General features: G+C 38.7%; 1 protein-coding gene across 1 annotated transcript in view; it reads right to left on the bottom strand.

Moving 5' to 3' along the window:
- The window catches only part of PIEZO2 (piezo type mechanosensitive ion channel component 2), a 285,479-nt gene that overhangs the window by 122,453 nt on the left and 140,076 nt on the right, over nt 1-22,950 (bottom strand). The window contains exon 5 of the mRNA XM_036378969.2: nt 9,198-9,360. Within this exon, the coding sequence (XP_036234862.1) occupies nt 9,198-9,360 (163 nt within the window). The remainder of the gene's footprint in view (nt 1-9,197; nt 9,361-22,950) is intronic.

The following is a 22,950-nucleotide window of genomic DNA, read 5'->3' as shown; positions in this document are numbered from 1 at the left end:
GGCAGCTATGGCAGCTGCTCTTGTGGCCAGGCCAGAATGTCCATTAGCTACTTTGGGGGCTGCTTTTTCAACATCCAACTTTTAAATGTTTCATCTGGTACAGTATAAACACTACTGCACAGAGATATCCTCTAGTCCCAGAGATGTATTTACTAACAGGAAGCCTTAACTCTAACCTAAACCCCATTTTTGCTTCAGAGCACTCCTTGCTTTTTACCTACTTTTAATAATATTGTGTCTGTACACACAAATTTGCTCATTTATTGACTTTCAATTCTAGAGGGAACACAAATGAAACCCTTCAAAAACTCAAATAATGACAGCAAGAAAATTTAATTAGTCAGAATTATTACACCTAAGTCTCCAAGTCTCCTAACTCCCATCCTGCTGAATACATTGCAATAATTATTGGGACCGCTCAAGCATGCCCTGCTAAGCTCACAAGAGTAAGTTCCTGTCGGGGTTCAGGTGCTTCTTCATTGTACTTGGCTCATAAATGTTGTACAAATTGCCTCTTTTCAGTATTTTGACACTCCCAGTCAGTACCAGGAAATAGAGAAGAGCGAGAATGTTACACTTTTCTTGCTGTAGCATCCCAGACCTCAGCACAGACTTCTAAGCCCTGCTGCTGATAGCCACACCAGATTCTCTCAAAGGGGCTGGATTGTCTTCATGCTGTCTCATAGTTTGTGTGCCCTGAGACTCACAGTCATATCATCCAGCTGACCTTGCCACTGTTAAAGTGTGATTCTCTCAAGATATCACCACCTACTACTTCTTTACCTCTAATCAGAGATTTTTATTCCATACTTGTGAAAGAGTAACACAGATATGATTTGTTACACATCTAAGTCTGTTAAAACCATGAGGCCCAGGTTTCTGAACTTCCCATTTTAAAAAAAACCCTGTAATGAACAGCTTGGTTTAGGAATTATCTGAGAAAAGCTATTTGACTCAATTTTACCAGCAGAACAATAGAAATAGGCTCTCTCCTCTCACACTTAGATCAAGTGCCTCCATAGTCACACAGCTGCTATATTCAGCCTATCATAACATGACTGAATTCCTACTAATAAGTTTGATCTAAAAGCCTTCTTTCTCCCTTAAAAAAGATCTTCAACCTTTATCTTCAAATATAAGATAATTGCAGCAGTAGGAAGATTAATTACTTACTTGCTTTTAGAAGCAGCACATATATAAGTGAATATATGAAATAATAGTCAAAATAACACAATATTCCTTAGAAAGACCCAGATGTGAACACAAAAGCTGGAAAACAAACTGAACTGCTACTTCTTTTACAATCAAAGGAACTGCAAGCCCTTTATGTGATATAAATGACTGCAATTTCAACCTGTGGTCAATACTAAACCATGTTAACACGATCATTTATTGAATTTTCAATTTTGCAAGAAAGTGTAGAACTCCACTGTTCTGAAAGCATCAGCATGTGAGAAGTGGATGTCCTTGCTTTTCCTGCCACAGAATAGATTCAAACATTTCCACAAAAATTATTCCCACATGTCATTGAACTTGATTCCTACAGAGATGGGGCAGCTTAGCGAGAGTATCTTCCTTAAGATCATCTTGTGCGAGGTACATGGGATCTACAGTAAGGCAGAGGGGAACACCAGGCTACCCAAACATGGGATGGGCATGGAGAGGAGGCTGTGGGCTGCAAGCTGGGATAGAAAAAGGAAACTGTGTGACTTCAGGGGAAGGCCCTGCTAAATGAGCTGAACTAATCAAGTGTGGGACTGCAGTGAACATTTTGGAGGGTGTGACATTAATGAGATAGATGCATCTTGGAATTTAAGCCGTTTATTTTAGTAATTTATATTACTCAGCTGAATCACTGAAAGAAAACAATAAATTATCTTTAAGTCATATCGATCTTACTGAAAAATTTTATCATGGGTACATCTTAAGTTTGCTAAAGCTTGGGTTCAAGGCCCACACAGAAAGATAGATGTAGATCAGAAATAACTTTCTGATATCAGAATAACTTTCAGTGTGTTTGCAGTAATAAATGCCATACATACACCTCCACAGTAAAATCTCCTGTGGGAAAGAGTAACACAAAAAAAAAAGGATCAGCTATTTACTAGAAGCACATAAGGACAGAAGTATTTACTGAGTCAAAGGAAAGTCAAAATAAATTAATAAAGACAAGCACTGTTCAGAATCAGGACAACAGGAAGGCAATTCATTAAATCCTGTATACAATAGATATTGTACTGAGAGAACCAGAGATTATTTCACTTCCCAAAGTACCCATTGCACCTGAGCAAACACTGAGTGATTTCAGCACACAACTCACTGGGCCAATATTGAAATACAGTTTCACATCTCGACTTCTGAAGGTTGTCAGGCACGGAAGCCAAATGCAAAAGAGAGGAAAACTCACAGGCAGAGTTTAGTGGTTTGGCCTGAGACAATTAAACACTTCTTTTTTAGTGAAAAGGAAATAGGAAGAGTTAGGTTATGACTACAAGGCACGATGCAGTTAACTGAGCTAGAGCAGGTATGCACAGCACCTATATGGAATAATTCCTGGCCAGAGAAGTACACCTACTGTAACAGTATGCATCTTGCTAAGAAGGAGAATAAATATCCAACCATGGTGCTGTGGTTATTTGCAAACCAGTGACTTGGATGCTTCTCCAGTACCACCCTGAAGAACCTCAGACTACTGGGATGAATAGGAGAATGTGATGTCTAAACTTCAAGAGGATCCAAAGTCTCTTGTCTTCTGTCTTGCAGAGCAGCCTTTAGAGAAAGATGTGAGTTTTTTCTCCCAATCAGAGGAAATAATTCTAGAGAAAAAAACATTATACTGAAGCAAAAGAGCAGAGAACTATAAAGGTTATCATGCAGCTATGTATGTGCAATATAAATCAGATGTTTTCTAACCACCAGAAGAGCAAAATTACAGAACAGGGTCATTTCTGAAACAATGGGATGAAGTAAAACTGCCCTGTTTTCAAGATGGTGCTTTCTACCTTCCAGAGGGAATTGTGTGATACATCTGCCTGCAGTAACAGCAGACTGAATTCCGTGAGTCAAGAGATTCCTTCTCCTGATGTGCTATTCATCACTTAGGCTGTCCAAATGCAGTAGTATTCCAGGATTTTAATCTCTCTGTTAATAAATCTGTATCTCAAAAATTGGAAGGGAGAACTGTTAGTAACTGTGAGTGAAGAGCTGCCACAAGAAGAATTGCATCCTGTCGTGTTTCTGCCCAGAACAGGACAGGTGCACACCAAAGTTTCCTGCCCAGCAGGCTGACAGCCTTCGGTAACACACTGCACTATGTAACATCATGTAGCTGCAGCCTGCTCTACTATAATTACATATTTCTGTTAAGACTTATCCAAAGACATGTGCATCAAACCAAGGAGCTCATGTAACTTGTAAACTTTTGACCCTTGTTAAGATGAGATGCATTAGAATTGTTACTGAGGGAGGCAGCTGTGTAAGGTCTGGCAAACTTCACCACTACAAACATCACAAGCAAAGAGATAAGGGAACCTCATCTACTCTTAAAACTGCAGAAAAAAAAAGTTTAAAATCCTGTTTATACCATGTTCAAAGCACACAAAGACCAAGTGGGTTTGACCAGTTCTCCAGAGGTCAGAATCAGAGAAACATTAATAACCAATTAGAAAGAGTAAGCTAGTGCTGTGCTTAATATGAGCAACAAGAAGAAAAAAGATGAAAAATAATAGAGGCATCATCAGGAAGCTAAAAGAAGCCAAAACTTTCCAGCCTTCTCTAAGAAGTTCTTTTTCCATAATATTTCCCACAATAGCAATCATTTTCTATCTCAGAAGAGAAGCAAATATTGAAAGAGGAGTTGCATATGGAAAGATGTTTAGAGAAATCAGGGCCAAAGCATCCCATGTCAATGACCATTAATCAAGTCAGGTGAATGTTTGATACTGGTAAAATCTAATTAAATTAAGACACAAACACAAAGCAATAAATCATCTAAGGAGAAATATATCCATCACAGACTTCAAGAAAAATGGGATGGTCCTGTAGACAGGGTCATGGGCACCACTGTAAACTGCTTAAGGCAGGTTATATCTGAGGGCAAGAAAAATGCAACTGCAAAAACTGATGGGACATCAGACCTTTCTCAGAGCTGTTCACTTCACTCATGCAGGACATTCAGGTAGGTGATATGCTGGTAGAATTGCTTGATCCTAAAATATCTGAACCTAATAATCAATGACATAATATTATCATTTAACTCAACAGTAAGATCTTGCCTGAAATGGTGAGGAACTGATAATCTCTGCATCTCAAAAGAATATTGCAGAACTATAGTTTGCTCAGAAAAAAAAAAAGTAATTAAAATGACAAAAGAAATTTAAAAAAACCCCAGAGATTGCTTAGCCTTTAGAGGTCAAATATAGAAGATAGTAAATACATTTGATTTCCCTTACACCATCTCACTCTAATTTATTACATGTAGTACAAGGGACCTTCCATAAAATTAAATAGGGTTAAACTCAAAACAAAATCAAAGAGCACTTATTAAATTGTGAAAGTCCTTGCTTCATGATACCACTGAAGCCCAGAAATTAATGAGGTTTTAAAAGAGTCTGGGTAATTATAGGTTTAACAAGATTATTCAGAGTAGCTATAATTATAAACAACCTTTTTTGGAAGGGATTTGAAACCACATGCTTTAGGATTAAAGTCATTCTCACACTAGGAGAGATCTGGATAAATTGTAGCATTGCAGAAGGGTATTTTCTTATTTGCTCTTGTCCTTATCCAGCAGGTACCAGCTACTTTCAGGATAAGGATACTGGTCTAAAAGTGTAATTCTAGGCTAGAAAGTCCTTGGACAAGGCATGGGACATGGGCAGTTCTCAGAGCCTGTCTGCTCTGTCCTGTATGGAATGTAGTCCAGTTACACTTCGGGACCTGGAGCAAGTGAGAGCTCTCAATGCACTACATGCTCAATGCATGTGGAAGACAAACAGCCTGTCACTGTTCAGATGGACAAAGCTGGGGAACATTTTTAGTGCTTCTGTGTGCCCAGGGACACAGGAGCTGAGAGACAGATGAAGTAATAGACTTGAGGACGCCAAGTTAGTGGCCAAAGTGAGAACCATGATGGTCCTCCTGATTCCAGTCCAGTATTTTGACCCCTGGCCAAGCTCTCCTCACATTCTTCTCAAACTCTAGTTTATTAAAAAAAAAATACTCTATTTCCTTTTTTCATATTTTTTTTTCTTTTTTGAGATCCCAAACAAATCTCTGACTGCTGCAGAAAAGACGGTGGGTGGTAGCTTTGGGATCAACCTTACTTATGAGACAAAGTCAGGACCTAATGGTCCTGTTTGCTTTCTAGGACATCATGCATGAGAAACGAGCTTCAATGGCAAGGCAGCAAGTGTTTCATGAGCAAGCTGCATTCAAGACTACAACAGTTTTTTTTTCAAGATCAACACTTCTTCTAAAGTTTAAGTTGTGCAATTGCAGAAGTGTTTTCCTTCCTGCCACTGTCACTTGAAACATCAAGGAATTTATCCACAGTCTCAAGAAAAGGCTACTTCCTTTCTAATACCTATCAGACTGTATATACTGTATTTGCATTTTGGCACATCAACCGCCATCTGCTCCAAATCAAAAATGTTGTGCTTTCAGCTGCAGCTGGAAGTTAACTGTTGTTTCTTATTTTCTTCCACCTTTCACACCTTGTGACTGGCATTGTGCTTTTCAGCATTTGCAACCCGGGCCTGTCTCCAGCTGAATTCACCTGCTTTAAATTTTCTGGGCCCTAATAAAAAGGGCCTGCGGACACGTTTGCTCCAAGTGTGCAACCATTTAGGGGTGGTAATGAGTTGGACTGCAGCCTGGTATCTGGCAGACCTTCCTACTCCATGACTCACTGTTAATTAAAACCACACTCTTTGCTTATTCCTGGGATAGCGTTACTTACAAATAATTGAGAGTCTCACTGCCTTAGAGCCTGCTCCCTCAGTTCTGTTCTGTAGAATAAACTTTTCTGATGGAGATCTGTTTCTCTTAAAGTTGGATGCAGTGTAATGGAGAAAGACATCCATTTTTCAACAAATCCTTGTTGTTCTTTATTTGGATTCTGATACTTTTTCTTGTTTTGAATTGCATCTCAATCCAAAAGCAATCTGATCCATCATGGCTGGTTTCTCAAGGCTACTGCCATGCCAAAATACAGCTGCTCAACTGGAGGCATTTTTACAACATGCCCATATATCAACAGAAATGTGATGGGCTCACACAGACCTTTGAAAAGGTTAATTATAGCAGTATTAAACCAATTATTTAACAGGTTTTCCTATACAGAAATGCTGGAAGGAGTAAATAGATTAACCTTTCTTTTTTAATTAAGCCTACTTTGATACTATTTCACACTCCTACAAAGCAAAGAGGTCTGGGAATCATTCAATGTAAATAATTTAATGCAAGAAGGTAAAGCTGCAAGACACTGCTTTGGCTTGGAAGTACTTGATCTATAGAACCATCTGTGGCTAGGCATCTATCAACCTCAAAAGTTACCTCACTAAAGGCTCTGCTAAGGCTGTTTAAATCAGCTGATGCAATCTTAACAAAATCCTACCACAAATTTCTGAGGGCTGGTGGCAAGAATTCTCAGCAGCAATTCTTCAACTCTAGAATTACCTACAGAACTGGTCTAACAAACCCAGGACTATTTCCTTTGGAGGTACAATACCAAGCTCAGCATTTCTTCTGAAGTGTCTTTTTGAAGGACAGTTGCTGCTGCAACTCTGTTTGTGTTTTCTAATTCAGTGGAGTTACAGCCTCAGTAACGAGCTGCATCAACACAGAACTACAGGTATCAGTCAGCTCAGGCAGAATTCAAAGAACTCGTCACTTACTAAGTCTTCCCTTTTCCAGTGTACTCTACCAAGAAAGAATTGAAAATTATGTGAAACCTACACAGTTTGGACTCATTTTAGACTATGCCAACATTCTCCCAAATTCAGACATTCAGTGGCCTGATCTCCATATGCATTAGGTTCCTTTCAGTCAATCCTGCCAAATACATATTCCTTGCAGATTCAGCTGCTTCTGCCTCCTCCTCCTAACTAGCAGAAATGATTCCAGGATGTTATGTGCAGACACCTAGAAAGAGAAAACTGAAGTTTGGAAAAACATTTTTAATAGGTATTTGATTTTCCACTCTCCTATTTCACTCAATCTTTAAAAAGCTACCAGATTACTCAATGCAAATTCATCATTTTGGCTGTGAAGGGCAGAATTCCTTAAAGTTTTTGGGATCCCCTCACATAACAGAAAATATTTTCCCTTTTTTAAAAAAATGCCTGTGATAGAGCTTTGGGTTTCACTAAATCTAAACACAGCTGCTGCATTCACTAAATATTCTGCAATACATGCAGTTTACAGAACATAAATAATATTCACTGGGTTTTGATGTGAAGAAAAAAACCATATTTACATATATTTCTATTTGCCCAGTATTCATGTTTCTCTGCAGTCAGAGTTTTCTTCTCTCCCTCCTTCTTCCCTTATGGAATACTCTTGCCTTGGCATTGAGGTAGCCAGTCCAGGATCAGCCTGATGTAAAGCTACACTCTGTGCTATGCAATTAGGGCTTGTTAGCTCAGTTTTTCTCTTGCACTGGAGGGAAATGGCAATTGAACCCAGCCTGGAAGCCAGCACCCATCCACCCCAGGACACTGACCTCCCTTTGACTCAGACCCCAATCTCAGGCTCACCTCTGAACCAAAGAAAAAGTGAATATCTAAACATCATCATTTGGTTTCAGACGAACCAAACTATGCCCATCTTTTAGTTTCTGCCATCAGATTACTCCTGTTTTGTGCTTGTGAATACTTTCTCTTCAGAAGATCAAGAGCACCAAAGAAGTCTGTTGGAGCTCACTTTGGTAAAATAAAACTTGTTTAAGAGGAGAGCTGAACACAAACCATTCTAATAAGCCACACTTCTTTCCTTTTCTGGGTATAGCCCAGGGTTCTAGCCTGCTGCAAAATCCATTTTGCACAGCTTCAACGATAAAGCAGATTTAAAGCTGATAAAACCATGTTCCAGGAGACACAAAGCTTTGCAAAGGTACATCAAACCAAACCCTACATATCCTCCAATGTGCAGTTAAAAAGCTGCAACCTTCAGGCAATCCACAGCTGCCAGGAAAGCCCATAAGAATTCCAACTGCAACTGAGTATAAAGCACAGCCCTGATATTGATCTCTCATGTGCTAGTAACTTGACCAGCTTCTGGCACTGCCACAATCCAGACAACCTGGCAACATGCAGGGAGGCCTCTTTTTACTCTATATAGTGGCACCAAAACGGGCAACTGATCCCCCTAAATATTTCACTCACTTCAAAGTTTTTCAAATTTCTATTTGAAATGAGCAAGTTGAAATTGTCTCCCCTAAAAATGGTGTTTTGAGAGTAAAGAAAAAACATTCCACCCATATGTAAAAGAAGACAGAAATTGAGCCCCAAGCCATGCTAGACAGTCTGATAAAAAACATGTTAAGATTAGTAGTAGGAATTTCTCTGCACCCTGGCCCGAATTCCCACTGTGGCTTTTTATATTACAAAATTGTTTTCCTCTTTCTGTGGATTTTTCTGAATTCAGTATCTCTGCTACTCTTCTCCCCACTAGTAAAAGACACAGAAAACACATCAACACTTCCAGCTAAGCCAAATCATTCTCAATCTCACTCAGTATAACCAAAGTTTTAGATAACTCCTTCCATGAACTTAACACACAGTCTCTCTTCTATTCTTTAAGAGTAATTTCTGATAATCACTCAGATGCTGCTGTTATACTTGGATAAGAAATTTGGAAATAGGAATGCTATCTAAGAAACTGAGTACTGTATGTAGCAGAACAACCTTATCAGATTTAACCAGCAGCTCTGGTGAAGAACAGCTTGTGATGGACTGTCATGATTGTTTTTTAACTCAACATTATTTGAAAAATCCTGTAGCATATCTACCTCTTTTCATATTCTGCTTTTTTTTCTCAACATAAAAACTTTAGATTTTTCCACTTTAAAACAAATAATTTCATTTCCTGAAAGAAAGTTTACTACTTAACATAGCCAGGGCTCATGAAACCATTTCAGAACACAGGAATGTCAAAGCTAACTAAAAGCCATACAGATAGAAATGTGCATTTGATACCATCTCCTCATTTTCAAACTGCATGTTGCACTGTGCTGCATCCTCGGTTACCAGCTTCTGGAACACATTGCGGCAGATGAGCCATATTGTCAGGCTAGCAATGAACATCCCAATATCTGGTACAAATAGTCTGATCACGTTCCCAGCATCTGCTCCTTTCACACTGTATGGGACGAAAAAAATAACAAAAAAAAGAAGCATTTGTTATTTTTAATGGCATTTTCAACTGGAACAGAGAGTAAGCTCAAGGCAAGGAAAAAAACCCAAAAAACCCCATCAGTAATAACAAATCTTTGCAGTATGGGAAATATAAAGATGATTGAGGAACTCCAGACAGACAGATATTTTTGCTCTCCAGAAGTACAGAATAAGTGATTATTTGTTGGGAGCTTGCACACTCTTATTTTAGTGATGCTTAGCATTTTGATTAACCCAATTCTGAATCAATTTTTTGAGAGCAATACAGGAATAACCTACAAATTCAACAAGCAAGATTTCAGCTGAGTACCCAGAAAATCCATCTGTATGAAGCACCATCCTTTTTTGCCAGCATTCCTTGCAAAGACAACAATATCCAGGTCCACCAAAGATGAGGTTGTCCACCCTTAAGTAAGCCCTAATCCTTCTTCCTGGCACACAGAGGAATGACCAGAATGTGTTTAATATTTTGACATGTTTTATTATGTTTACTGTTAATACATTTTATTCAACAGACTACCTGAATACCTTTTGGGGTATTTAAGCACAAATATTTAAATGCTAATTAATGTGTTCAATCCCTGCCAAAGAAGCCTTTCTTCTGCTCTGCAAGGTTTGTAAGGCATGATTTTTATGCAGGAAAAAGGTTGCACTGTTTCACTGTGCAGATTTAATTGCTTATACTAGGGAATACAACTTTTTGGATTTGGATGTGGTGTCTGAATTTGACTCACTGTTAAAAAGGAGAGCCTGGATTTAGTTTTAGTGGCACAACAAAATTTTTATTAAACTGCTGAATGCACATATTAAACTTACAATTCTTAATGAGAGGACATAATCACAATTAATTGAAAGCGTGAAGTTAAGGGGTGTTAAATATGCAGCTCTAATTTAATTTTTTTACAGGGCTTTAAATCTGTAATCAGTTCTGAGGACAGGTGAACCATCAGTATAGTGCCTTGGGCATGGGTGAGTGCACCAGGTCTTCACAGCCTGAAGTGGTAGAAAACCTAACAGGTTGTTTTACAGATGCAAAGAAAGAGTTCACCTCTGGCATTTCTTCATTGCAGCTTTGAAGCCTAAAATAAACTTTGTGAAGGAGTTACCTGCAACTGCTGTGATTAAATGCAGTTGGAGTATCAAAAAAGTCTCTAATGTGATTACAATACAACCACTGTCAAGAACTGTGTGGGTCTGCTCATACACCCACGATCAAATCCAACATTTCCATCACTGCTGCTCTGCTGACCCAGCTTTTCCACTGATGTGTATCTTGCAAAATAACATATGCTCAAAGTGGGAATAAGGTAAGTGATCAGAAAGCTGGCTTTAATGTTTGTTTCAACAGCTTAACCCTGAATGGTCATGCACTGTATGGCACCTAAGTAGCTTGAAAATATTTTTCTAATGGCTTTCAGTTGTCCTGAAACAGAGAAAAAAAAAGTAATTGAAAGGTTTGCAAAAGAGTTAGATGGCAAAATCCTTGCTGGACTGCTTGCTTGTTTCTTGTGCCACTGGTCCCAGGACAGCATGCTGCAGAGTAAACTGGCCTATGAGAGCATGGCCACTCTGGCTAACATTACAGAAAGTCCAGGCTTGACATGAGCCCCCCCCTTCTCTTTGCAGTACAGTGACCCCTAATGTCACTGAAGATTAGCCCAGGCTGCACCTTGGCAGAAAGAGGTAAAAAGTACATGTTTAATGAATCTTTTTCCCAACAACAGTGTACATGAGTTTCATAATAATGTTAATGAACTTTTTTCAATAATCCTGACCATTGTGATGCCTAAAGAGGTTGACCTGGAACACAGGCTAGACAGTGTTAAAGGAATAAAGTAGGTATTTATTAAAAGGCCTTCAAAGGATACACCTTGGGCAGTCCAAGAGCCCGGCTGTGGCTCTGCCCAAGACAGACACAAGATGGATGAAAGATGCATGACCAGTCACTAATTTAGACACTTTTACGCGTTTTGGTCCATTTACATATTGGGGTCAATTATCTATCAATTCGACCTTCAGGTTATGAAGTCCTGTCTTCCCAGATTGCTCTCCTCAATTCGCTGTTGTTTGTACTTCTTGAGCCTAAAGCTGCAGTGGTGTCCTTGGTTCTCAGGCTGGAAAAGGATTGTTTTGTCTAACTACCCTGTGAAGAGAGCTTGCAAACACTTTATATGAAGTTCAGAGTCACACACTATTGCAGTACACAATCTAAAATATATGAAAGCTAAAATTTAAGGCATCACTTCTGTAAGTGATTTTTTTCTTTACACAGATCTGAATTCTTAATTAATTGAAAATCAAAAATTAATTTTGCATCACTTCTGAAGTCCTTCAGATTCAACCACTCACATGTTTACAAATTAAAAAGTGGCGGCCTTCAAGTACCAGGGCTTCTTAGTTGCACCAGGCTCTCCTTCCTCACATTGTACTCCCATGGAGCCATGCTGGGTATTCCTTTGCATATCCCGCTCCCCAGACTGAGGGGAGACCCTTGCGGGAGCCCTGCCCCTGGTGCAGCTCACATTTCTTTCCAAACCAAGTGCTTCTGATCTTTCAAAATAAATCATTTAGTGTGCTGTTGTGAGAGATGTAACGTACAGCTCAGGCTAGCAACAGAGAGACTGAACAGTGATACCTAACCACGGGGTGGGGGAAAATTCTGCACATGAATAGTTTATTCAGCAAAACCAGTTGCAAATGTATGCTGTCCCCACTTCCCCATGAAAAGGAAAACAAATTGACCACGGTGTGATAATTAAAAAGGAAACAAAAGATCGCTTGAAAGTAGAAAAATGTATATTCTCCTGTAAAGCAGAATAATAAACTGCCTCATTCAACCCCAAGTAATTTGCTCCCCACTTTTTCACAGCAAAAGCTGAAACAAAAATCAGTTATTCCCACTTGTTATCTCTGGCAACACAAAAAAGAATGGCAAATACTGCCATCATTCCACAAACATTTCTCACTTTATTTGCGCATTCACACATGGTCATATTTTGCATTTGATAACAGTCTATACATTGTGCTCTTTCCCCCAAAAGAGGCTTTTAAACTACCAAGTTAAACAGAAGAACAGGAAACCTATTCAGATCTCCTACAACAACAGCTTTTTTTTTAATCCCTGCAAGAATCTCATGGTGTTCAATGAATTGGTCATAGCCTTTGATCTTCAGCTGGTAAAGTATAATTTATTCACTTAAATGAAATAATTTACCTACAGGGCAGCTTTAGTTGTAATAGATACCAGTGACTGAAGCTTATAATTCAGCCAGAAACATATTCTGCAGTATAATTACAGTAAATGACAGCTTTAGTTTTTCCTTCTTTCTTACAGGATGCAGAAGAAAACAACATGGACACACACACAGAAACATACATACAGATACAGACACAGAACGGATTAGGGCTTTGAAATGGTTTATTACTTTCCCTTGAACAAAGAAATCAAATGCACACAACTTTTTAGAGAAGGGACTGCTGCAGTTAGGGTTGCAAGAGTTCCTCTGTAACAAAAATAACTTTTGTAGGACAAAAGAGACTTCATCTACTTTTCTGTCAATATGTGAAACTGTTTTATTATATCAACACACTCCTAATACGGCAATTTCCTCATCAGTGTGTTCCCCTGCTGATTTCAGCTGAATACTTTAAACTTACTGCCTTACAAAGGGTTCATCTATTTTCTGTGCATTTACAGAATTTTCCTAGGACAGTGTGACTCTGGTTTATTCCTGTATTTCTCTGCTGCTCAAGAAACTGAGCAAAATTTCCTACTTTATCTGCACTGAGAATAGAGATATCTGTGGACACACACACATTAGAACCTTTGTCTTAGTTCATGTACTCTTACTGGTAGTCAAACAAATATCATCATAATGAAACATTACATTCTTGTTTGGAGCTGTAGAAATCAGCATTTCTGTTTTTATTAAATAAATTTTTCACTTTTTGCCTTTCTAGAATAACTGTTATTCACAAATTAAAATCATTCAACTCCTACTAAATGTACAAAGCTTTGGTGAACAGTGAAGTGTTAATACTGCCAAACCTGGCCTGATTTCATTTCTTTAGAATGGCAGACACTCTAACTTCCTCTTTATTTCAGATTTGCAGAATAAAACCAGAAAGGCAGCAGAACTATTAGAATTAGAACTCCAATGTTTTCAATTAAAAAAAAGTAAAATATATAGTAAGACACATGTGAGATACCATGAATAATGTACAAAATAGTCCACATATCAAATGAATACCAACAGTCTTCAACTTTAAATATTAACTATTTTGTTACAAATAAGCAAAAATGGGAAAGAACAATCAGTCTTTCTTAAACAGAACTAAAATTAATTCAGCATCAGCAATGTATCACAATGTTAAGCTTATGTTAGACAATAAATAAGATAATGCTTCTAGATTAAAGAACTGTAAAAAAGCTTGATTTTATATTTATTTATATTTATATTTATATTTTTATTATATTTATATTTATATTTATATTTTATTTATATTGGATACTGGGTAAACAAAGTATTTTAAAGCTTATTTTTTATTGCAGTTTTAAAAGTTAAAAAAACCTCTTATTCGTGCATACTACATCTTTCCATACATGCATCCATCTTTCCTCTTGTCCCATCAGGGGTTTTCTATAGCATCTCTTTACTTTCTAATTAATTTAATAAAACAAAAGAGGTAATACTGTATTAACAGTTGGCAAGTGATAACCTAAGGAGGAGATGCATAGATACTAATAATTTCCATTCATCTGTTTGGTGACTGTGAAACATCTGATATTTCTAATTTGATCTAATATTTCAGGGTAATTAATGCACCTCTGTAAATGCTTACAGCTGAATTCCCATGGGCTTCATCTGCAACCGTAATCATTAAGTTTGGAAGGAAAACAGACCCAAGAACCATAAGCATGGACCCCTGGAAACATGGACTGGCAGTATTTCACAGGTGCTACGCAGTACTGTGAATGATTCATTTGTTTATCATTAGTATCCTCTCTGATCCAAAAATAGTGGAAACTTCGAGGGTACCAAAGGCTACTAACCAGATGGCCTTAGAGATGTGCCTGCTGATCCTTGCTGGAAGAGGGTGCTGGGAATGGCTGCAGCTAGAAGCTAGTTAAAGGGGCTCCTTATCCTTTCTCAGTTTGAAATAAGGATGAAATGTCTGATCTGATATTTACTCTCCTGGGAAACTCCCGCTTTACTTATCTGAATCTAAGGATTGCAGACACTGTCTGAGCCACAGCACTTCAGTGAACACGAGATGCACAGAGTTTATATTCATGGTGCCATACTTGTCTCTGCTAGCTCAAAAGACAAGTTTTCTATGATGTTGGTTCCCATGGCATCCTTGCCACCATGTTCAGGGCAAACCTGCACTGTGGGTAAGGTTTACAAGCTGCTGAGCACTGGTAGATCTGCCCTTAGTCTTCTCCTTGCTCATCAACAAATTGAAAATAAATTATATCACAAAAAAAACCAAAAAACAAACTTTGAAATATTAACATCCACAGTGCTTTGTATGCTCTCTCTCTCTCTCTCCTGCACTGCCTTAATATGATGGTCCTTTCAGTTCATGCAGAGCATGGCATGTGTTTTACCCAAAATACCTGAAGTTGCATTTTCAGAGAATATTGGTCGTGCAAAGTAAATGTGTGGGAGGAAGAGGGAAGCAAAAATGCATAGAAAACTACTTATAAAAATATTTAGCATGCATTGACCTACCCAACATACAAGTTCAAAGGGCTCCTGAAGTATTTGCAAAATCTAAATCACTGCTTACAAACTATGTCTGCACGGATTCAAAACCCAAAAGTACACTTTGCTTTTTCAGGAAAGATACCTTGCAATGAAGAACACACTCTGTATTGCAGAAGTGCTTAACCACGTATTAACCAAACATTTGCTTTCCAAACACCGCTATGCAGAGAGAGCGAGCAGCTATTTGAAACTAAATGTACACTGCCAAGATTTGGTGTCTCGTTGCTTGCAGAAAACATTCAACATTAAGAAATTATGGATATGTGCAACAAGTAAAACATTGGTTTGTGGTAATTTTTCTCTTTCTAAAGCACCTATTGCTTCTTTTTGTTCATTGATCTTCTAACAAAGGGCAAGCTCCAGCTTGCCCAGGGCAGCACACAGAAGATTTAAACTTCAGCAGGGATTTTCAGCTATCATGCAAAGCACTCAGCTACACTACTGCCAGACTCGTGACAGCACAACACTCAGCTCGCTTTGCCCATGTCCCACAGCTCCAAATGTGGAGCAGGACTCAGGTTGCACAGCCAAGAGGAAGGGAACAAAATCCCCTCCACACCCATGGTGCTGTGCGTGCCAGCCCCACAGCACAGCGGTGCAAATGACAAGTCCATCCGCTACACAAATTATTTCAGGTCAAAATGGGAATGTGATCCTAGGTGGAGGCAGAGCCAAAGTGAGCAGAAGAGACCTGAGGACACCTCAGCTATAAGTGAATTTTGGTCTTAACTCTTCAAAGAAACTCCCTGTTTCCATTTTCAACACTTCTCACACGGAGTTCCTACATATGCACTCATTGTGTAAGGATTTAGCTTAAGCACTAATTCAGTATTCATTGATCTCTGCAAAACATTCCCAGTTAAATTTGTCCATAATGCTCATAAATATTTGGTAACTGGCAGCAAAGTGTTTGCATAAAGGCATACAGATATACATATGCTCCACAATAGTCCTGAGTAAAAGAAAGTGCTGACAATCTGAAGCAGGCTGACATTCTGTGATTATTTCAAAACATATTTTCTCCCTCTCTCCGCAGTTTTCATACTCTAGTTGGAGCATGAACAGATCATCACTTCAAACTACATTTCATTCTGTTGCCAGCATATAACATTCTCACAGAAATTAAAAGACACATCTAGATTTTCCAGTCAGCTGCAGATGAGGAGGGAATAATATATCCCTCAATTACAGCAACCAACATTGTAAATTTCTGTCATTTTACAAAGCCAAATTATCTCCAATACAGAGAAAAAGCACACAACTACCAGTGGTTCAATCTGGAGTGTCCACTGCACTTTATTGTTTGCATAGGAGACCCTTCTGTCCCACAAGACCCATTCCTAATTTAAAACCATCCAAGTGACTGTTTGCTGGGATGGGACCATTCACCCTCAATTCTTCCATATGAAACAGCTCCCAGTCTACCCTGCCTGCTCTGGACATACCCATCTTTCTCTTCAGAGCATCAATCATGACAGGACAGAAAACAACATCTAACTTTTCTCATCACCACCTGCTTGAAAATCCCAGTGGTTTAGAAGCAAGAGCACATGGACATTGCTGGAAGCAGGCTCCAGCCATCAGAGGAACGTGTACAAGATCTCTCCTCACTCCTCTGCTGACTTCCATTAAAACTGGCCAAATGAAACATCTGATTCATCCCACTGGTGCACTTTGTTCATTTCTACAGTGTCAATCAAAAAAGTATGGAGTAGAAATGAGTGGCAAACTAAATCCCCCAATGCCATTAGATGTTGCTTCTAATTTTTCTGTAATTGGAGCCTATAACAGAATCTCTGGATGGAAAACACCCCACATCCATGTGGGAGGGGAGAGGACTAATCCCCCGCACTGCTTGATGCCATCTGCTCATTGGCTGGATGTGTGGCCACCAAGGACCTTTCTCAGGTGCAGGAGGCAACTGTGATAGTGTTTTGCCAATGTGGAGGCTCTTACCTTGTCTTAGCATTAGACAAACCATGATTGCTCAGATCCAAACTGGGCAAAAAGGAGCTGAAGTGAAGGGCTCCAGGCTGGCTGGGTGCCAGGTGTGAGCACACTGCAGCAGGCTGGTCAGACCCAGCACTCAGGATGTTCCTGCTCCACCAGCCACAGACTCCCTTCTGTTTCATGTGCTAGTCTGTGTTTGGAGATCTCACATGATTTACTCATGAACAAAACCCAACAAAAACAAAATAAAACACAAAGCCAAACTGTTAAGCATGCATCCTAGAGAGTTTTTTGGATGCTGATTGCAATGCTGATTGCTCTCCAGATTAAAACAAAGACTGGCTCACATTGTGCTGCTGGTGGGTTTACCACTGCACTGCTCCCAGCTACCACTGTACTGCAGGAGGCTGGGCTGTGCCAAGAACAACACTGACAACAGTCTCACAACTCGAGTGCTCAAACAGCATCGGCCATAAAAGATCTTCTCTCAGATGTTCCTTTTATTTGAATCCCTAGGTTGAATGGCATGAGAAAAGTTAGCTGAAATTAATTTAGCTGAAAAGAAAATAAGCACAAGGGGTGGTAGGAAACAAGCAACCTGAAAACTGAACACAAACAGTTAGATAAATAAGATTCATCCTGAATGGAGACAACTTCTAAGAGGGCCTTATGCCAGTGCTGAGGAGCCCAGACCATCAGTTCAACACGACACAATGACAGGTTTCAGAGGCACAAGGACCCTACATGAAATTGCCCAAGCACAGAGAAATTTTCTCCTTCAGTTAGCAGTGAGGACGTACCTGGGGTACCAAATTTAACAGTAATGATGAAACCTCAGGCAAAGACTGCTCTGTCATAATTTCCTTCCTTCTATTTTATCATACTTTACTTGTCAGCATCTCTTAGTCTATAGTGACATGAGGTTACTCTTCTTTTTGCAAAGTACCTAGACTACTGTAGCATGCTGTAAGAAATGGCAGAGTAATAATCACACATTTTTTAGCTTTTGCTTTCAGTGTGGTAGAAATTAATAATTTTCTTGTTAAATTATTTAAAATAATCCTGTTCTACTTCAGGCTTCATTTCCCTTTAATCTCATTGTGTTGCTGACTGCACATATGCTGCAGTTGTTAGCACAAAGTAAATTTACCTATTTGATTTACATCCCTGAGACTCATGATCTCTTATTTGTCTCCCTAGTTTTATCTAGCCTCACCTGGGCACCTTATTAAGCCCTTTTGTTTGTTTAACCACTAGTGTCACATAAAAAAGATTACAAGCTGCCATCATGTGATTTGGGAATTCTCCTGTCATAAATGTGCAGCCAATATAACACCCCTGTGGCAGAGGCTGGCAGAGAAGTATCAGAATGAAAACAGGCATACTGTGCACTGCTAACATTTCCTAGATTGATTGACCTCCTTCCACAGTTCTCTCTCTTGAAAATCTATGTCTCCAAGTAAAACAGAAAATAATAGAACAAAATAGCTCAGTTGAAGGGGTCTTACAGTGATCTTCTAGTCCAGCTTCCTGACCACTTTAGGGCTGACCAAAAGTTAAAGCATCTTATTAAATGAATTGTCCTGATGCCTCTGACTGGCTGACAAGGCCAAAGTCCTCAGACACTCCTCACAGGACATGCCTTCCAGCCCTTCCACCAGCTTTGTTACCCTCTTCCCAAAAAGGACTTCAGCATTCTTCTTAAATTGTGGGACCAACACTGCACATAGTGCTCAAAATGAGGCTGCACTGACACTGCATACAGGGGGAAATATTGAGTGCACCACATCTCTTACTTTTTTTCTGAAACCACTAATTTTAATTATTGCCCTCTTCCTGACATAGGCTACAATGAGTTCTACCTTAAAATAATTCATTTACTTCATTTACTTATTTGGTTTCAGACCTCTGGCTGATCACAGTAAAAAGACAAATCACCCTTTTTCTGCTCAAAGAAACTGAAAGAGCCATCAATATTCCAAAATGTGCACAAAACTGAAGCTGCTAAGTTAGAGCCTATACCATTCCCAGTGACTGAGGAATGGGAATGGCATGAAAAAGCCTCCCTGACTTGTTCTGCTGAAACTGTACTTCTGCAGATGACCAACATTACTAGAGGAAGTCTTAGAGCAGGATTGAGGCAGCATCTGCAGTTGAAGGCCTGGTCTATGTGCATGAGTTTGCAAAGGAATGTAGCAGCACTTGTGTTATTTCTGATTCAGCAATTGCTCTCCAAGCACCTTCACCTGAAATTCAGCCTTGAACAAAGCTGATATAACACATAAAAAAGTCATAATGATATTGTGATTTACAAAGTTGTATCTTGACTCACATGGATTCCTACAGCAGTTTAAAAAAAAAAAAACAAACCAAGGCATAACAGAAATAACAAAATAAAATTGACTAAGAGGATGCTTCGGAGACTTCATTAAAATTTAATAGAGAATTTTATCTTTCAAAGTTTTATCATCTCTCAGACAGTAAAGAAGTTCTTTGCTCCCTCATTTTGTTATGGAAAGAGAGAGCCAGATGATCAGCTGATACCAATTATAAATTATAGGTCAAGATTACCAAAGGAAATGAAATATGGGGGCTGACTGATCCAATTTCTAGCAGCACTGAACTGGAGCAGATGTGAGCATGGAGCCCTGCAATGCTTTCCTCCCACATGTCTTTTTCTCCTCTGAATGGCAGCCCATGAAGGGAAAACTTGGCTTCTCAGTAAGTTCCCGTAATTCATCTAGGTTCCACAATAACAGCATATATTCCTTTGTGTTCTGACAGTGTGCAGAGACCACAAAAGTCCCCAGTGAACTTGGGCTGTTCACCTCCATTCCACTTTTCTCATCATATGCATATGGTAATGAATATTTACTAGCTGCTTGGAAGAAACAGTACAGACCCTTTACTCATGTCAAAAAAATGGGAAGAACCCTATCCTGTGGAGCTGTCTTCCAGGGCTAGATTAATTTTTCAACACAAATGTCATTTTCTGAAAGAAAGAAAGAAACCTTACTAATTTCCTCTATTTTTTTCTGATTAACTATTCACCACTTTACACTACTATTTCACATTAGCTCACCATTTGCCCAGAACATCTAATACTAATCTTCCTGGGTAATACAAAGTCTGCTAGAATTTTCTGTTCACTCAGCTACTTTCTCTGGACACGTAGAAAAGCCATTCATAGACTTGATTCTATTTCTCCAAGTTTTCTGGTCACTCTGAACATCTCCAGAGTTCTAAAAAAGAGGAGCATATGGCCACTCTTTAAATACATTTTAGGACTTGTGCACAGTGGGGTTGTTCAAACTAGTGTATTATGATGAGTGTTGTTTAATGCACAGCTAATACTTTAGAAAATCGTATTTTACTTTACATTTTTTTTTTTACTTAAAAACCCCACTTTGTTAGCCAAAAGAAAATTATGAAATGAACGTGCAAAACCACTGTGACGGAACCCAGAAATGTATTCTTTCACCTTTTAATTACATCAGGCTTTATCATTATATCTTTGTATGACTTTTTATCCTCGTTTTTTGCATTCATGTGCTTTATCCTCTTCACTGACAAGTTTTTAATTTAAAAGTTACAACTGATTTGATTGCTCATTCACAACTGCATCTGCTGCAGCAATTAATCTTTGGTTGTGCAATCACTTGCCAATGTCATCACATAGCAGTGGGATGCAGTCGGATGGCAAACACACACATACACTAAAGCTACAGGAAGACTGTAAATAAATGAAAAGTAACCAAAGTAGTTTTTTACATGCTGAATCAAAAAGAAAGCAATGTTATGACACTGCAGTGACAGTGGGAGGGAAGGGAAGGAGTTATGCCAGATGCAGAAGATGACAGATATGCTGCTGTGTGCAGAGCAATGTGGAACAAATATAAAATCTGCACTGCTGTTTCTACCCTGGCAGCTTGGCTGTCTGCATTGTACAGGATCAGATCTCTGACAGTCTCTTGATCCACTCTCACAGGGCAGAAATCAGGTTGGCATGCTGGAGAAAAGGTAGTTTAAAGCCATTCACCTTCTAGACTGAGATGGAGTTACACTATGAGTGTTGCAGAAGAGTCCTGCAAAGCTTAGATATCACTTTGATAGTTTCAAAATCTTTACTGGGGATACAAATTTTTCCTAAATGTTCACCTTCTGTAACCATGTGACCGTGACAGTCACCAACATTTTCTTACAATGATACACACACCCATTTACAGCCCTTACAGCTATGAAGAGAAGTTGTGAAATGTGAAGCAACTTCACTCTTAAATGTTTGAAGTCAGGAGAAGAATAACAATGATTTTAAATCATTCCACTTTGAAGCTATTCATGATTATTCTTGGCATCCAATCTTTACTTGTTTTTTACTTCAAGTTAGAAAACAGCAGAAAAGCCATAAAAATACTTCAGGGAATGTGTCTTTATATCTGCAAAAGAAGAAACCAATGTCACAAGGAAAAAGAAAAAATATTTTTTGTTTCTTACTAAACAACATTACATACTGAAATATACATATCTTTGGTATCTTCAGTAGAGTGTATCTAGTACCAAACACCTTCGTACAGGCAGTGTAAAATTTTAATTTCTGTTTTGGTCCAAACTGTTCTAGCAGAGAGCAATTTTAAGACTGGAAGGATGGGACAAACCCATATTAATCCCTCTTTTGTCCTGGCCTATCAAATTATTCCTTTTCCCAAAAGCTACTCCCAGCGTTGGAAGTGTTGGAAAGCGGTTTTATAAAAGTATTTGGCTTGGTTTCTAAACACACCTTTGCTCTACTGTTAGAGAAACACTATGGTGTATGTTAGGAAACTTCAGCCATGCTGATAAATAAATGAGTTTCAAGTTTCAGGTTTGTTTGATGGACTTTTCCTAGTTCATTGAAAAAAAAAAGAAAAGGAGAAAAGGAAAAACGTGACAAACCTTATTCATAAAGCATCTTGCAATTAGTAACACTACTGTGCTTCTCATCTTCTCATCTACACACAGCTAAATTTTAGATTTATCACAGGCACATCACACAATTAAGAGATTTATGTGCCTCCAGGATGTTTGTACACCAGCTCTCTTGCTGCACAGGAGGTGCACAGGAGGCTGGACAGGAAGCAGGACTGTCCTGCTTCCCACAAGTGAGTGGCTTCTTGAACTTCAGCCTGCCTGGGCAGAGGATTAAAACCCAGTCATCACACATGTGTGCTTTACTTGTATAACAATATGATTTTCCTCTGGACTACCTGGTGTGATGTGCACCTTGAGTTTTTAACACTTGAATTCTCTCTAAGAGAGTTTAGAATTCTCTAAATTGTAGAGAATTCACTGTATTCCCTAAAAACTAGTTTATTTATTTATACCACTAACAATGAATTTTTGCCTTGGTTCCATTTACTCTTGTGAGACATATCTTTGAAATCTACTGAGTTGCTTATATGATTAAGAACTGTGTGTTCAGACATTTAGAAAATTCACATTGCTGCTTTCTAAGTTGTTTAAAAAGAAGATGCCAAAGTAGCTGCAATCAACCCAGAGAAACTCCTTTCTTGGCATATTACAAGGATGTACACCAGAGAATAGCCATGAATACTGTAATTATTTTAGGTAGAGATTGTTTATACTACCATTAAGACAGCCACTTAAACATAAAGATGGGGGTTAAAACCCAAAAAGTCTCTTAAATCTGCTCAAAACAAATGAAGTTACTTTAGTGACTGTTTACATATTTTGTGATAGTTTTATCACTTTTTCTTAATAAGGACAGCTTTGAGAAAATCCCACAAGTAAGGAAGCAATTAGTGGTCTAAGTGTTTTTAGCCATGTAGTGACCACCT

This window comes from Molothrus ater, chromosome 1 (genome assembly GCF_012460135.2).
Source record: "Molothrus ater isolate BHLD 08-10-18 breed brown headed cowbird chromosome 1, BPBGC_Mater_1.1, whole genome shotgun sequence".
Taxonomy (NCBI): domain Eukaryota; kingdom Metazoa; phylum Chordata; class Aves; order Passeriformes; family Icteridae; genus Molothrus; species Molothrus ater.
Note: the sequence above shows the minus strand (reverse complement) of the source record. Positions and strands in the feature narration are given on the sequence as shown.